Source organism: Hippichthys cyanospilos, chromosome 11 (genome assembly GCF_059441005.1).
Source record: "Hippichthys cyanospilos isolate Australia breed blue-spotted pipefish chromosome 11, RoL_Hcya_1.0, whole genome shotgun sequence".
Taxonomy (NCBI): domain Eukaryota; kingdom Metazoa; phylum Chordata; class Actinopteri; order Syngnathiformes; family Syngnathidae; genus Hippichthys; species Hippichthys cyanospilos.
In genome coordinates, this window is record NC_142379.1 from 1,869,071 (window position 1) to 1,883,459 (window position 14,389).

Genomic DNA, 14,389 nt, shown 5'->3' on the forward strand with positions numbered 1-14,389 from the left:
AAAGTAATATCTGGCAGAAAATGTTTCTCCAGAGGTTTATGGAAAAGTCTGGGAGAACAATGGCGCCATTGGCAAACGGTGCTGTGGTGACTCAGGACAGATTTGATCTGAAGAATTACAGAGAACCAAATGGAATTATTTTACTGCTAACGTGGCTTCATCAGGAAGTGCACTCAAAAAATGGAATTCATGTTTGTTTTTTTTAGTTAACTATGGTCGAGATAAAATTGTGGTAAAACAGCAAAAAAAAAAATGCACTTGGTGACAAAGGAATTTCATGCGCAATGGTGGCGAGGAAATCTTAAAAAAAAAAAAGAATGGTAGAAGCATGAGTGAGACAGCAGAGCCCAGATGATCGCATTCAATTTCTCCTAAACACAGCGCGACCCCTACTGGATGAATAGAAGAACAAACTACCGGATGTGATGGGAAAACAATAAGGAAGTGCCACCGGATGTGATGTACAGTATACGGACTATGTTGATTCCAATACAATATATAATTTCCGTTTTTTTTTTAATTTTATTTTCTTACGTTTATGTAAACTAAGAATTGAAAAACAATAAAGGTGACGACATGCGGCGGGTTTTACACAACCCGCCGACGAAAAAAAAAAAAATAAGGCAACTAGACTGGGTGGGCAGAGTCAAACCGCCGACGAAAAAAAATAAAATAAGGCAATTAGAATGGGTGGGCAGAGTCAAAGGATCCAGCCCACTCCTTTAACTGCGCTCCCGAGTCAAATCTGACTCAGTTGGCTTGACAACAGTTACGATTTTGTCAGTGCGAAACTTAACGTCCCCCCAAGACAACTCGTTAAACAGTTACCAGTTACGATTTTGTCAGTGCGAAACTTAACGTCCCCCCAAGACAACTCGTTAAAGGTAGGTTTATTTTTTTACATTTTCGTTGTAATGCGTACGTTGCGTAACATCAATGGCATAGGGCGTGCATCAATGTGCGTACGTTACATTCACGGGAAAAGAACATTAAACCAGTTTTTCTTAGGACGTTTTAATGGGAGCGTTTAAGAATTATGCTACAGCAAATGCATTGCAGTTGAATATCAAATAATGACGTCACGGCGCTTTTCGCACGGGGCGACATCGGTTACCATGGATGCCGTAGACTGCTTAAAGAAAAAACTAGGGATGCTCAGTCACTGCCTTCAGCATTGCACGATTTAAAAATCTTAAAAGAACGTTTTATTTATTGAAAAGGTGCAACAGTTCACGAGGAGCCTCCGTGTTTCCGGATTGGCGCCGCACCTTTAACCGGTGTGTGGCTGGAAGGATTGCAAAGTTGTTGTTTTTTTGGTCAAATTAAATGAAAATAAACGAGAAACATCTCTCAAGTGAGTGGTACGATCAAAGTATTATGCGTGTGTCATTTCTGTCAATGTTATTCTTGTGTTAAAAATACACATCGCGATGAAAATCGAAAGTTCATTAAATGACACGTGATCCAAAAGAATTTGACAACGATCCAGCGAAAATATAATAAATAATCCAGTGCTTCTCCCCTATATTTCGCAGAGCCTACCAAAAGTTGTATATATTTTTTTAGATTAAGAAAACATGTTTTTGACGGTCATTTAAAACGTTTATCATTCTTGCGCAGACCTCCGATTGCAAATTATGCGCGGATTTGATTGTCTTCCATGTTTGTGTAGAGCCAAGATGGAAAGATGCTGCGGATTGTTGACACCCAATAAAGAACCAGGTACTTTGTATTTTTTTCATTTAACATCAATATGAAGTTAATGGTTAATTTTGACTCATCTAGCTGAATTGACTCTCCGAGTACAAGTCGACCCGCCCCCCTTTTTCGATTTCAATTTGGGTGAATAAAACAATGGTGTGAGTTATAAACCCTTGTGCAAACTATACACATTGCATTTTCCCCCTAATTTGGTCAATACTTTTAAAGGCATAATAAAGTTATGATTTTTTTTCCTTCAACCACTTAAATTGTTCAGCGGCATTAGTTCTATCCAAGTTAGTAACACCCACAAAAAATGGAAAAATGGACGGGCAACTGGACAGACCGCCTTTCATTCTCTAAAGGACAAGCATAATAGCATGCGGAAGTTTCGATTTGGATTTCGGAACGATGTTTGCGTTTCTGTCCGCGCGTCAGTACCTCTGAAGGGCATCGAAGTGGAAGCGGACGTGAAGGACCACGTGGCCACCGTGCTGGCCACGCTGCGATACGAGAACAGAGAGGACGCGGCCATCGAGGCCGTTTACGTCTTCCCTCTGCCCGCCGACGCCGCCGTCTGCCACTTCAGCGCCGAGATCGGGCAAAGCCGGATCGTGGCCGAGGTGAAGGAGAAACAGAAGGTGAGCGTCGCCCCCCGTGACGACGAGCGAAACAAAAGGGAGCGCGCCCACGCCCAGCGTCGCCCCCCCGCAGGCCCGAGAGGCGTACGACGACGCCGTGAGCTCCGGCCTGGAGGCCTTCCTCCTGGAGGAGAGCGAGGAGAGCGCGGACATTTTCGCTCTCAGCGTGGGGAGCCTCCCGCCGGGTCAGAGCGTCTCCATCCGGCTGGAGTACGTCGCCGAGCTGGCCGTGGAGGCGGACGGCGCGCTGAGGTTTTGCCTGCCGGCGGTGCTCAACCCTCGCTACAAGCCGCAAGGTAGGGGCCGCCGGCCGCCCTCGCCGCTTTTTGGGCGCCGGTTTGATTGGACCGGCCTCTCGATGTATAGTCTAGGCCGGTGGTTCTCAAACGGGGGTCCTTGAAGGGGCTCGAAGGGCTACTCCAGATTTTCAATCAAACGTGGCAAAAATCCTTTCAGAATCATGTTAAGAATTATGTTTCGGGGAAAGATAAGCTCAGAAAACAAATTTGACCTTATGTAGGTTATTCAATTTCATTATTTAGAAAAACCCAGATTCTGGCCTGGAATAGTTCGACCCAACTTGTCACGCGCCATCTCTCGTCACCCGTCACGGTAACAATGTGTTTTTGTGAACAGATCTCTAGTATGATCCCAAAAGAGGATACTTTAACTGGAATATTTTTCCCTGGACAAACATTTATGTATAACTATTTGAATTTGAGAATATATATGACAATTTCTAATGGTTATTTTTTGTGGACAAATATATTATATAATAATAATTATATATAATATAATAATTATATATATAATAATTAAGTTATTTATTTTTGTGGACAGATCTCGACCTTAATTCCAAAAGAGGACACTTTATGTTTAATATTTATCTGTGAACTAATATTTATTTATAATATTTTGTTTTTTTAGACCAAATCTGACACTATATGTTGATTTTTTTTTTGTGGACAAATATATAAAAGTTATTTTTGATAGCAGATCTCTTGTATGATCCAAAAGAGGACACTTTATGTTTCTCATTTTATTGTGGACAAATATGGAAGGTTTTAAAGTTGAATAGATCAGACGCTGATCAGAGCGATCGACTGATCATGCGCAGCACTTAGCACCTCCTTAACATGTTGCGTTCCGCCTTGGCCGCAAGCGGATGTCAGCGCAAGACAGCGCCCTAGTTTCAGTGGCCTAAATGTCGCACGGAAAGATGTGTTCAAATGCGGCGCGGTACGCAGAGCATTTCCTGCTTTTGTGGGATTAGCGTACCACCTTACTGATGTTTTCCAGGAAGCGACGGCCCCAGCGTCATAGTGACGTCCGTCCCCGCCTCTGCCGTGCCGTACGCCCTGTCCTTCTCCGCCCGGGTGTCCTCCCCTCGCCAGGTCTCCAAAGTGGACTCCAAGTGCCCCCTGGAGCCTCTTCAATATCTGGACAAGGAGCAAACCCAGGCGCGCGTAGGTCAAACGCAGCGCCGCTCACGTCGGAGATGCGCCGTTCTTGGCTCGATAACTTGCGGGCATTTCAGGCGCAACTGGCCGCAGGGCACACGTTTGACCGAGACGTGGAGCTGCTGATTTACTACAAGGACGCCCACCGGCCGGCTGCCGTGGTGGAGGCGGGACAAGCGTCCGCCGAGCCCGGTGCGTTCGGCGACCCCCCTCAAGGCGTTTGGACGCCTTCTTGTGACCGTCCGTCTTGTGATTCAGGCACGCTGATGGGGGACGCGGTGGTGATGCTGAGTCTCTACCCCGAGTTCCCCCAGGAAGTCATGTCCTCACTGACCACGCATGGCGAGTTTGTGTTCCTACTGGATCGATCCGGAAGTATGGATTGTCCCCTCGGCAAACGTAATCAGAGCGAGAGTCGCATCAGCGGCGCCAGGGTATTAGCAACGGCGAAAAATTGACCGTACAATCCCGCCAATATTGCGATTCACAATTCTGCCTCCCGTCCACGCAGGACACTTTGCTGCTGCTTCTCAAGAGCCTGCCGATGGGCTGCTACTTCAACATCTACAGCTTCGGCTCTTCTTTCGAAAGCATCTTCCCGTAAGAGCGGAGCGCATTAAGATCGCTCAAACCGGGGCGCCGACTTCCCCGCGACGCGCCGAGCGCCGCGCGCCATCGGTCGACGGCTTCGGTCTCCCGTCGGCCGGACGAGTCACGATTGAAAGCAAGACGACGATACGTTTAAGAAAGGCCTGTGCAACGTGTCGACCGCAGTCCATGAGCTGAGTAGTTGGTGTTGCCATAAAACCGTAATACATGAGGGAAAAAGAAAAAACAATCTCGATACAGGAGAAATGATGGTATTTGGACCTAAAAAAAAATTCGGAATTGGGTATTAAGTCCTGCCGTCTGAACACAGCCCAAAAATTCAGGATAGCGAAGGACAAAAGTCTGACACCCCTTGGACTCTCATGAGAGAATTTTGACCTTCCTCACGCCGTTTGCGCGCTTTGCAGTAAAAGCGTGGAGTACAACGAGACGAGCATGGGAGAGGCCCTGAAGAAAGTGGAGCAGATGCGCGCCGACCTGGGAGGAACGGAAATCCTACAGCCCCTCAAACAAATCTACGACCAGCCTTGCATTCCCTCTCAACCGCGACAGGTAACGCTTTCCAAAAGTTTCGGTCTCGGAGTTGCAATCAAACGCATCGCCGGAAGACGAGGGCCACCCATCCCCAAAGCCTCCTCGCGCTCTTGTACTGTGTGCCAAGAATGCCGCACCGTCACTTTTAATCCCAGTGCAAATTCCCCTCCCAGCTCTTTGTCTTCACCGACGGTGAGGTGTGCAACACGGAGGAAGTCATACGCCTGGTGAAGAAGCATTCCGCGTCCCACAGGTCAAACCGCATTCACTCTACGTAGCGGCCGCAACAAAAGATGGGAGTTTTTCCCGAGGCGGCCGATTCAGTATTTAGCAGGAAAAAACATGACCTCCAAATAAATGAGCAAAGGTCGCATGTTTGAGCGCACATCTTTGCGAGGGATTTTAAAATGAATGCAAATGCTCCTAAATTTTGAACACACCTTTTTCAATTTCCTTCAGTAATGATTGCCCCTCACTTTTTTAGTTAGCCGTTTGGTTCTTGATAATATTGATTTCAAGTGTTATCTAATATGGTGCTGGACTGGATTAACCTGACCTGCAAAGCAAAGCAGTCATCAGACTGCGAGAAAAAAATGTTTCAGGCGTCATCCGTTTTTTTGAAGCGTCCTCTCCCATGTACTGCAGGTGTTTCTCTTTTGGGATCGGAGAAGGAGCCAGCACGGCTCTCATCAACGGTTTGTCTAAGGAGGGAGGAGGTCATGCGCAGTTCATCACAGGCGCGGAAAGGATGCAACCAAAGGTATGCGCCGCCTGAGTAGAATGACGGCTCCCGAAAAATATGGGGCCACTATTGCAGCAAAAGTATTTACAAATATATATTTCGATCCACAAATATATAAAAAGAATTTGTAAGCAGTCATAAATGCATATCCAGAATGCGCAGATTTGTGGCGGAAGTCACGGGAGAAGCCACGATTCAGCCAATTTGGGAATTTTACCCCCTAGTGGTCCAAATGAGCTATTACGGTGTCAAATCCCCGTACGCATTTATGGCAGGCCTGTAGTAAAAGTCACATGTAAGAAATACGGCCAATCAGGAGGCCCAGTACAATTACAGATCTGTGTTCGCATTCAACCTTGAGTTTGCGCATATAAACTCACATTTGCGGATTTATCTCACACGATTATGACTCTCACTACGCATTTGTGGATTCTTGTTACACATCTGCAACTTCAGCCACGCGATTCTCGTTACACTTTGCCCGTTACTTGGATTCTTAATTCCATTTTTGTGGATTGAAATACGCATTTTGGAATAGCTTTGCTATTATAACGGCCCCGTAGGAAAAAGACTCGAGTAAAAAGAATTCAAATTGCGATCTTTTGGAGCGGGCTTGATTTGGACCTCTCTGTTTTTTTTTTAAGTTAAAAATAGCGTAAGTTGTAAGTGGGAATGCACCTAGACGATTTTGCCAACCGTTCAAGGAAGTAGAAGCGGACATGGCAAGTAAGCCCAGCTAGCGCGCTAGTTCAGTTTCGGGGAAATGGCAGCGTTGCGGTTTTGCGGTCGCACTTAGCGAGCGCATTGTTGTACACCAGGTGATGCAATCCCTCCGCTTCGCTCTGCAACCGGCCGCGGAGGACGTGGCCGTCACGTGGGACTTGCCAAAGGAGGTGTCGGTCACGCCTCTGTCCCCACCTCCCTCAGCTATTTTCCAGGGTCAACGCTCCCTATTGTACGCTCAGCTCACCGGGCAGGTAAGCGTGTCGACGTCGCAAAGGCGCCGCTGCCTCTCCATTGACGAATGGGAGGGTGTGATGGGCGGGTCTAATGCAAACATGAGGAAAGATTCTCGATTATTCATCACGTTTGGTCAAATATGTCTCATTTATTGCCCTTTTTGTTTGCAGATTTTTCGAAATGGGTCTCAATTGACAGCTAGCAGGGTATATATTTGGAATCAGGAGAGAAACTCGATGCCATTTCACACTGGTAATTCATATATTAGGGTGAGAAAAGCAGAGGCTTTTGTCACTCAATCATGTGGGAAACATTGCCATCTAGAGGCATTGAAGGTGGGATAGAATGAAGGCAACTTCAGCACCTTCCAAACTTTTTGTTTTTAACAGACTCTTAGCAGTCGTTTACGGTATTTAGGTCACGGTAGTCTTTTTCAGAGGAATCAGGTGTCTGTACCGGCGAACTTCCATGAGCCATAATTGGTTCGCCATGTTTTCTGCGCGGTAAATAAATTCCAGAAGGTACTCGTTGCGGAAAATCTGTCCCGCACGAACACCGTGCGGTTGCCAAAATGACGTCATTTTAACGCGTGGAGCCGCACAGAGGCCTTGCTGCCGCCCTTCTTGCAGGATTTGTTATTTCTTACGTTTAATGACGTCTTAACCTGGCATTTGTAACCTGGCACATGTACAGTAAATGTTAATATCACAGAGGAGCGCTTTACTTAATGGTGGCAGCCAATTTCCTGATCGCAATTCAAATTTGAATAATTGTGCAGCCCTAATTGGCCGCCATGAGCCCAAATGTAACTTTTAGCAATGTTTCCCCAGAGTTCGGAGGCAAAAGACGGCTGCGTGACTGTAAAGTACAACCTGGCTGGCCACCCTACCCAGAGTCAGCTTCACTTTGACCTTCGACCCCGAAAGGACACAGGGTAACTTTGAAACTTTCAGATTTCAGTTGTGTTTATACTACCTTTGATTGTTTTCTTGATATTAAGGAGTGCTACAGATAGTACGCAAACACTACACTGGCCAAATGTGCAGCTTCAACTATTTTTGAGTACCGCATTTTTTGAGTTATGAGGCGCACCTGATTATATAGGCCGCACCAGACTGTTTGGAACAAACGACCTGGTTACAGCAACATCAAGTCTTAAACGCAGACTGAATACGACCGCATGTTTAGAAATAAGAATAGCGGCGACATGTTTTCAACATAACACAGATGCAGCCAGATTGTGGGAATATTGCACCAACACAATTGTAACACGCCCGATTGCATTTACTAATTGAGAGGGCCACCTGGTGTCGAATAACATAGCCGTTCCAACTCAAAATCAATTGATAGCAACCTTTTTTGTTTAGCGCGGCGCTTATCAATGATATTTTGGAAAGCCCCCACTAGGAAAGAGAAAACATTTCGTGCCCCCTCCCCATTTGTCACGCCGACCGTAAATAAGATTATTATCTAAAAAAAAAAATCCTATGTATAACATTCACGCAAGGAAAAAGTGATATAAAAAAAAAAAACTTAACTGTTAACTGGTTTGTCTAAGCAGAAAAAAAAACCTAAGTGCATCAAAGTTCCTGAAAAAAAGATGGCAATTATTATATGACAATTACACTTGACTTTGCAAAAACCGATTCCTTCTCCCCGGCCCGCAGCCTAACGATTCATAGGTTGAGCGCTCGGAGCGCCATCCGCTCCATGGAGATGGGGGAGGACGGAGACCCCCTCGGGCCTTGGACGCAAGCGGGGGAGCCCGAGGAGCGAGGGGCTAGCGTGAAGGACAAAGTGGTGGAACTCAGCGTGCGGTCCGGCGTGAGCAGCAAGTACACGGCCTTTGTCGCCGTCCACGACGGACAGGAAGCCGCTCATCAAGGACCTTTACTGCGCCGATATATCCCTGTCCCCAGCGGTAAGCGTCCCTCTTGAAAAAATAAGATAAGAAAATAAGATTTTCAAGACCTTGACTTTGACACCCCCGCTACTAGAAGGCCATTTTGTTTTTCCCGTAAAGCAGGAAACATTGCCCCCTGCTGGTCAAAGTTAGCCATCGCATGCTAATACGCTACCGTAATTGCCTTCTCGTTTTTTTATTTGGTTTACTTCAGTAATGCCGACAAACGTTTGACGTTTAATCGCAGTTTTATTTCTTGTTTGTTTCTGTTCAAACGCCAATGCTTTCAAACGGGCAGTTTAAACGAACAAAATATCGCCACGATCAAGATTGGATATTGCGATTGGAGTATCCTGAGTGAATAGTATGTACTGTATGTAACTGTTATGTATGTAACTGTCTTTTTATTTCAGCATATCCAATGAAGCCGGCAGCTTTTTGTATGTCGGCTCCACGTGAGTAAAGCAATTTCAAAGTACATTCCGCTACAGATTCTTGTAACTCTTTCAGCGTTATTGAAAAACGAAACCTCGAGAGGGCCTGTATATTTAGCGTTTTCGCTCCCCAGAATATTGTGTGCTGCGTTTATGGAAATGTAAGAAAGATTGACTTCCATTCTCGAGTTAGAACTGACTAACCCTTTGCAAATATTTGCGGGAACAAAAGAAAAACAAAAAAAGCGTTTAAGCCGAACATAAGTGCCCTTTTTTTTTTTTTTTAATTCGCCAGCATTCAATTTGACTACAAGGTAAATTTGTTTGCAAAATAAAAACGTTGCAAACTGCAAATGATGTCGTCAGACACAAAACACATTTTGACAAATTTCAAAACGATGACATTTAAAAAGGGATACTGTATTCGTTCACAATTGAATCTCAAATCGAATGAAAGGAACATAAAGATGTATTCTTTTCTCAATAAGCCAATGTTTTGTACTTGGAAAAATACGGTCGTTGAATACGCGATGGATTTTGCGGCGACTTGAGCGAACGGTATGCATGAAATGTTAACTTGGATGACGTTTGTGATTTTGACCTCTCTATCATCTTGTTTCGACATTTTCAGAGAAATTGTGTCTCAGGTCTTGTGACTTCAGAGGTGAGTAAAGCCATGTCAAAGTATCGCATTTTCCGCACTATAAGGCGCACCCTCAATCAACGACAAATTTGAAAACCTTTTCCATACATAAGGCGCGCCGGATTATAAGGCGCACCCTCAATTCATGACGTATTTGAAAACTTTTTCAATCACGATATAGTAATACTCAAAGTGATAACAATAATAAGTGAACGCCAAACTTTCAATGGCATAATAACTCAATGTCAATACGAGCAACCTTGTTCAACACACAAAAGAAACGGGTAAAGCTTACTTTATCGGTTCCTTCCCCATCTACCGATCCCAATCTCAATATCGATCCACATATAAGGCGCACCGGATTATAAGGCGCACCATTAATGAAGGCTTTATAGTGCGGAAAATACGGTACTCCAGTACGCGTGCTTTCAAACTGCCACTTTCGATATCCAGAAATGTTTTGTTTGTTTTTTGCAATGCAATGCGATCTTTTTTTGCCATATCGTCCAGCCCTATGTTAAGTTTAGTTGGATACGGGAAGGAAATCGGGGTACCTGACTTTATAGTACGTATGAAGCGTCAGCTTGCATGGTTTCTGTTGATTTTGACCTCCCTATGGCCTTCTTTCAACATTTTCAGGGCCGGCACAGTACTTGATTTAGGGTTGGCTAACGATGAGTAAAAGGTTAAAGGTTAAACTTAGGGGAATTCTTGAATGAAATTGGGGTAACAAGAGGAAATAGTTGGGATGGATTGTTTGCTTGCTGTCGCTTTTGACCTCTCTGCGCCTTCATTTTAGGGGGTTCAATGGCGAAGTCTAAAAAGAAGTCGCGTGAGTAAATCTCGACCACGCACACGCGGGTATGCAATTGCTGTCCCGACACTGCGTTTTTTTTAGTGTTCTCAAGAGTAGGTGCTATGATCTCACCCCGTGCCAAGATGACAGTAGGCTCCCGCCAAAAAGAAACAGGTACTGTTGAAACTGTTTTACATGACGAAGTTAAGGCGAACAAAGTTAGCCCGCGTAAAAAAAAATGCTTAGGTTCGATTGCATGTCAGAAAACACACACAAACAACGGAGGTCGGTAAAAGTTACCGCGAGCAAATTCTAGACGGCCGTAATGCGTCGGCGTGTGCCGATATCAGATTCTGACGGTACGGTATTGTTATCATGAAATGATATTCCACGGGGGGGTGGCGCTTCTCCGGAGGCGGCCATGTTTGTTATAGCTATGGACAAAGGTAAATGGTAAAAAGGTAAAAGGTAAATGGTAATGGTCCGTCATGAAAAACGGCCTAAATCTTCCACGCTAGCCCTTTAAGAAATATGCACCATCTCAAATGAATGAAAAAATACGCAGTACATTAAGATTGTTCTTGTTTTTGAAATTGCCCTTAGCAAGTAACAGTGCCCCTTACGTTATTGAAGACAAAGACCTCCTCATCCTTCAAAGAAACAAACAAACAAAAAGAACTGTAAACGCCATCTAGTTGCTGTCTTAAAACGATACGGAAAGCAACGTCGACTAGCATGAGCATATATTTGACATAAAAGAAAAAATGCTTGCGACCAGTTCTAGGAAGTATCGAAACGTCCACGTTTTAACACCACAGTAAAGCGTCCGGCCGGGTACGGAGCCGCGCCTGAACCAGAGTATGTCCTGACTTGACAGACGAGGGAGAGGACGACCAAGACTACTTTTGCGACTCGGACGCCGACGCCGCTCCGCCTCCGCCGCCGACCGTCCGCAAAGACCCTCTGCTGCAGCTGGTGTCCCTCCAGAAGGCGTCCGGCTGCTGGCCCCTGGACGAGGCTCTGGCCGCCGCGCTGGGGAAGAGCGGCGGGGAGTTGGAGAGCCCCAAGCCGGCAGCGGTGAGTCACAACAAACGCTCTTGGGCACGACAATTTGTAGACGATAACGCGGCTTTTAATCTTTCAGGCTTTTAATCCTCAGCGGTGTCGTTCCGATATTGATTTTTAAACCCCGGTACCGATTCCGATGCCTAGCAGTGCAGTGCCGATGCCGATACCGCCTCAGCCGGATTTAGTTTATACCAAAGAACGGCAGGCTTACACTTATTGTCTCTCCTTGAGGTACAATGATTTCTTTTTCTTCAACATGAATAAGCTGCCCCAGCGTTGGTTAACTCTTTCAGTGTCTTTTAAAACAGCAACAACAAAAATGAGGTTCAACAAATGCGTTTTCAGTGGAGGCTCGCTGACACCCTTGATTAACGCTTACCTAATATAAGCCAGTTGAAGCCAAGATAAGAAGTGTAGTGACGACTGTGGCCATTGGATGGCAGTGTTTCCACACATATAACATAGATATTACCTACGTGAAATTCCAAGTAAGGAATGGAAGTCGATCTTTCATATGATACCGCACTAAGAGTTTGGCGACAATGTAAAAAGTGTAGCAAAACAATAAATCTCATTTTTTGTAACTTTTTAAGATGGTTTTTGTGTTATAAGTTATATACTGTCACTTTCCGTCGGAAGATGCCAGTCAACGCGGCCTTTTGCTTTTATCGACATGCGCGTGCGCTGATGGGTTTTGGCCGCTGCGCCTCGTCTCCTTAGGCGAGCAAGGAAGTGTGGGCCACCGTCCTAGCTCTCATCTGGCTGCACGGGCTCAAGTCGGACGCTCGGGACGAGTGGCAGCTCCTGGCTATGAAGGCCGTGTCCTGGCTCCGCGCTCAGAAGGGTAGGGATCCAAATTGAAATCGAGTTCGGTCGGCACCGCGCCCCCCCCGACAACGCTTTGATTTTCTATTTCAGCGCCGAGCGCGGCGGAGTGCGTGGAAGCCGCCAATGCTTTGCTGGGTTGTAAGGTCGGGAAAGACGCGCTGGGCATCTGATTCGAGACTTCGAATGAAGACGTGGCTCACTGAAATGCGGAGCAAAGAAATGTTGTCATTTAACAACTCCGAATACGATAATTGATCACGTTTACGGTGAAATGTATCTCGTCCTAATGCGAACTTTTTCTTGTGCGTGGAATCGATCGGCTTCTGTAGTGAGCCGTTGAAAGCAATGGCCACCGCTGCTGATTATTGCCACACGAATGAATCACTCCTTTGCTTTGTAAATTGTGAGTGTATAAAATACTCCGTAAAGAATTCCGCATTAGAGCCAAAGCGCCAACATATGAACAGATTCTCGAAGGATCGCAAATGCATTTAGAAGGGGGACAAAACGTAATTGAGGTTGTGGAAAAAGAGAAAAAAAGTGGCCCCATTCACATGTTTGCATTTCTTTCGAATCACAATAAAGAATTTTCTGCAAGACTACTTGCGTTTGCATTTCTTTTGAATCACAATACAGAATTTTCTGCAAGACTACTTGTGTTTCCCCTTCAGTGATAAAAATGAAGTGCCGTCAGGTTTAGTGGACCTACAACATTCAAAAAATAACGCAGAAGGAAGACAAAGTAGATGTTCTTTTTGTCGCTCGCCAGTTGACTGGCAAGGGTACGCAAGCCACTTTGAAAACTACCCCTTTAATTATGAGCTAACGGTGTTAAATGCAGCGCTTAACGACACCCGAGACCGTTTATCATCCGGCAAGACGAGCGTTTCCCTTCGTGCCCCAAAGTCGGTTTTACACATGAACAAAACTCATCCTTTTCTGTCGCGCGCAGAATAGAAAACGTGTACGTGCATATTCTGTTTTGTACGTGCACTCATGACAAAGGAAGGTGAAGGTGAGCCCGTGCACATTGAGGCAAGCAAAATGCTCTCAGGTCACCGTAATAGCAGCTTTAAGAGGAGCGAGCGACCCGTTCAGATGACAGCAGAGATAGTAGACCAACACCACCTTGAGGCTCTTATCCCTCAGCCCGTAGATGAGCGAACCCAGACAGCGGGGCAGAAGAAAAAAGAAGACAAAGAAACAGCTCTGGAGCCGGGTGAAGACCCTCCAGTGGACTAAAGGGTAGAGAAACGTCATGAGCGAGGTGTAGAGCACCGAGAGCAGGCTGAGGCCCAGCTGCGCCATGTGCAGCAGCAGCGTGTTGCGAGCTTTGCGAACAGAGTTTCTGTCTGCGGCCGCCGACCGGGCCGACAGCGCCACGCCCGCGTAGCTGAAAAGGATGCTCAAGCACGCCAAGATGAACAGGGAAGACGTGTAAGTGTTAAAGTAGACTTCTGAAACAGGTGTGAGGAACATGGTCTTGAAGGTGCACAGCTGCGCAGCTTGCAAACCGGGCAGCCGCTCAAGGGGCAACGTGAGCAGCAAAAGCCCCAGAATGACGACGTTGAGAAAACAAAAGCCCCACGCGACCAACACGGCCCAGGCCGCGCTCTCTCTGGTAGCGACGGAGGCGTGCCTGAGAGGGTGGCACACCGCCACGTATCTCTCCAGCGACATGGCCACCAGAATCAGGGGAGAGATGCGACTCAGAAGGTTGCCCAGCATGGCGAGAGCGCCGCACAGGGGAAAGCTGAGGACCACGCGAGCGCACGAGAGCAAGTAGAGCACTTGGCAGAGGCTGAGCTGCAGCGTGTCGGTCAGCAGCAGGTGGTACAGCAGGATGTAGCGCGACGTCTCCCGAAAAGCCCGTTGACTCCTCAGGGTGAACAGCATCACCGCGTTGACGAAGAGGAAGACCGAGCAACACGAGGTGGTCAAGGCCGCGCCCGCTATCACCTCTGCCGCGCTCAGCCTGATGGTCCCGTTGGCTGCCGCCGACGAAGGCCGCATGGGTGCGGACCGCGCGGCCGAGGAAAGGGCGAAAAGTGAAGCCGTCGCCTTCCGGGC

At 46.5% G+C, this 14,389-nt stretch overlaps 2 protein-coding genes across 3 annotated transcripts; one reads left to right on the forward strand and one right to left on the reverse strand.

The window, feature by feature from the left end:
• Positions 1-123: 123 nt before the first annotated feature.
• Positions 124-12,921, forward strand: LOC148415415 (von Willebrand factor A domain-containing protein 5A-like). 2 transcript variants are annotated; one of them, XM_088426927.1, is made up of 21 exons: positions 124-884; positions 1,673-1,722; positions 2,140-2,342; positions 2,416-2,638; positions 3,642-3,808; positions 3,880-3,994; positions 4,061-4,236; positions 4,314-4,402; positions 4,819-4,963; positions 5,119-5,198; positions 5,591-5,705; positions 6,506-6,664; positions 7,478-7,581; positions 8,315-8,568; positions 8,964-9,005; positions 9,616-9,648; positions 10,427-10,459; positions 10,526-10,597; positions 11,301-11,500; positions 12,212-12,335; positions 12,410-12,921. In XM_088426927.1, exons 2-21 carry the CDS (start codon positions 1,680-1,682, stop codon positions 12,487-12,489), a joined length of 2,457 nt encoding a protein of 818 aa, XP_088283053.1. In that variant the 5' UTR covers positions 124-884; positions 1,673-1,679; the 3' UTR covers positions 12,490-12,921. The 2 variants fall into 2 exon arrangements, with proteins under 2 accessions (XP_088283053.1, XP_088283054.1); XM_088426928.1 differs by lacking the exons at positions 8,964-9,005; positions 9,616-9,648; positions 10,427-10,459; positions 10,526-10,597.
• A 448-nt stretch (positions 12,922-13,369) lies between these two features.
• On the reverse strand, positions 13,370-14,260 carry LOC148415416 (odorant receptor 131-2-like). The gene has a single exon (XM_088427766.1). It carries the CDS (start codon positions 14,213-14,215, stop codon positions 13,370-13,372), a length of 846 nt encoding a protein of 281 aa, XP_088283892.1. The 5' UTR covers positions 14,216-14,260.
• Between the last annotated feature and the right edge of the window lie 129 nt (positions 14,261-14,389).

Bases quoted from the DNA above. Each gene is read 5' to 3' on its own strand.
- LOC148415415 (XM_088426927.1), top strand. From the start codon at position 1,680: ATGGAAAGATGCTGCGGATTGTTGACACCCAATAAAGAACCAG. The intron at 4,403-4,818 runs GTAAGAGCGGAG...CGCGCTTTGCAG, and splicing joins TCTTTCGAAAGCATCTTCCC to TAAAAGCGTGGAGTACAACG. The intron at 5,199-5,590 runs GTCAAACCGCAT...CATGTACTGCAG, and splicing joins AAGCATTCCGCGTCCCACAG to GTGTTTCTCTTTTGGGATCG.
- LOC148415416 (XM_088427766.1), bottom strand. From the start codon at position 14,215: ATGCTGTTCACCCTGAGGAGTCAACGGGCTTTTCGGGAGACGTCGCGC.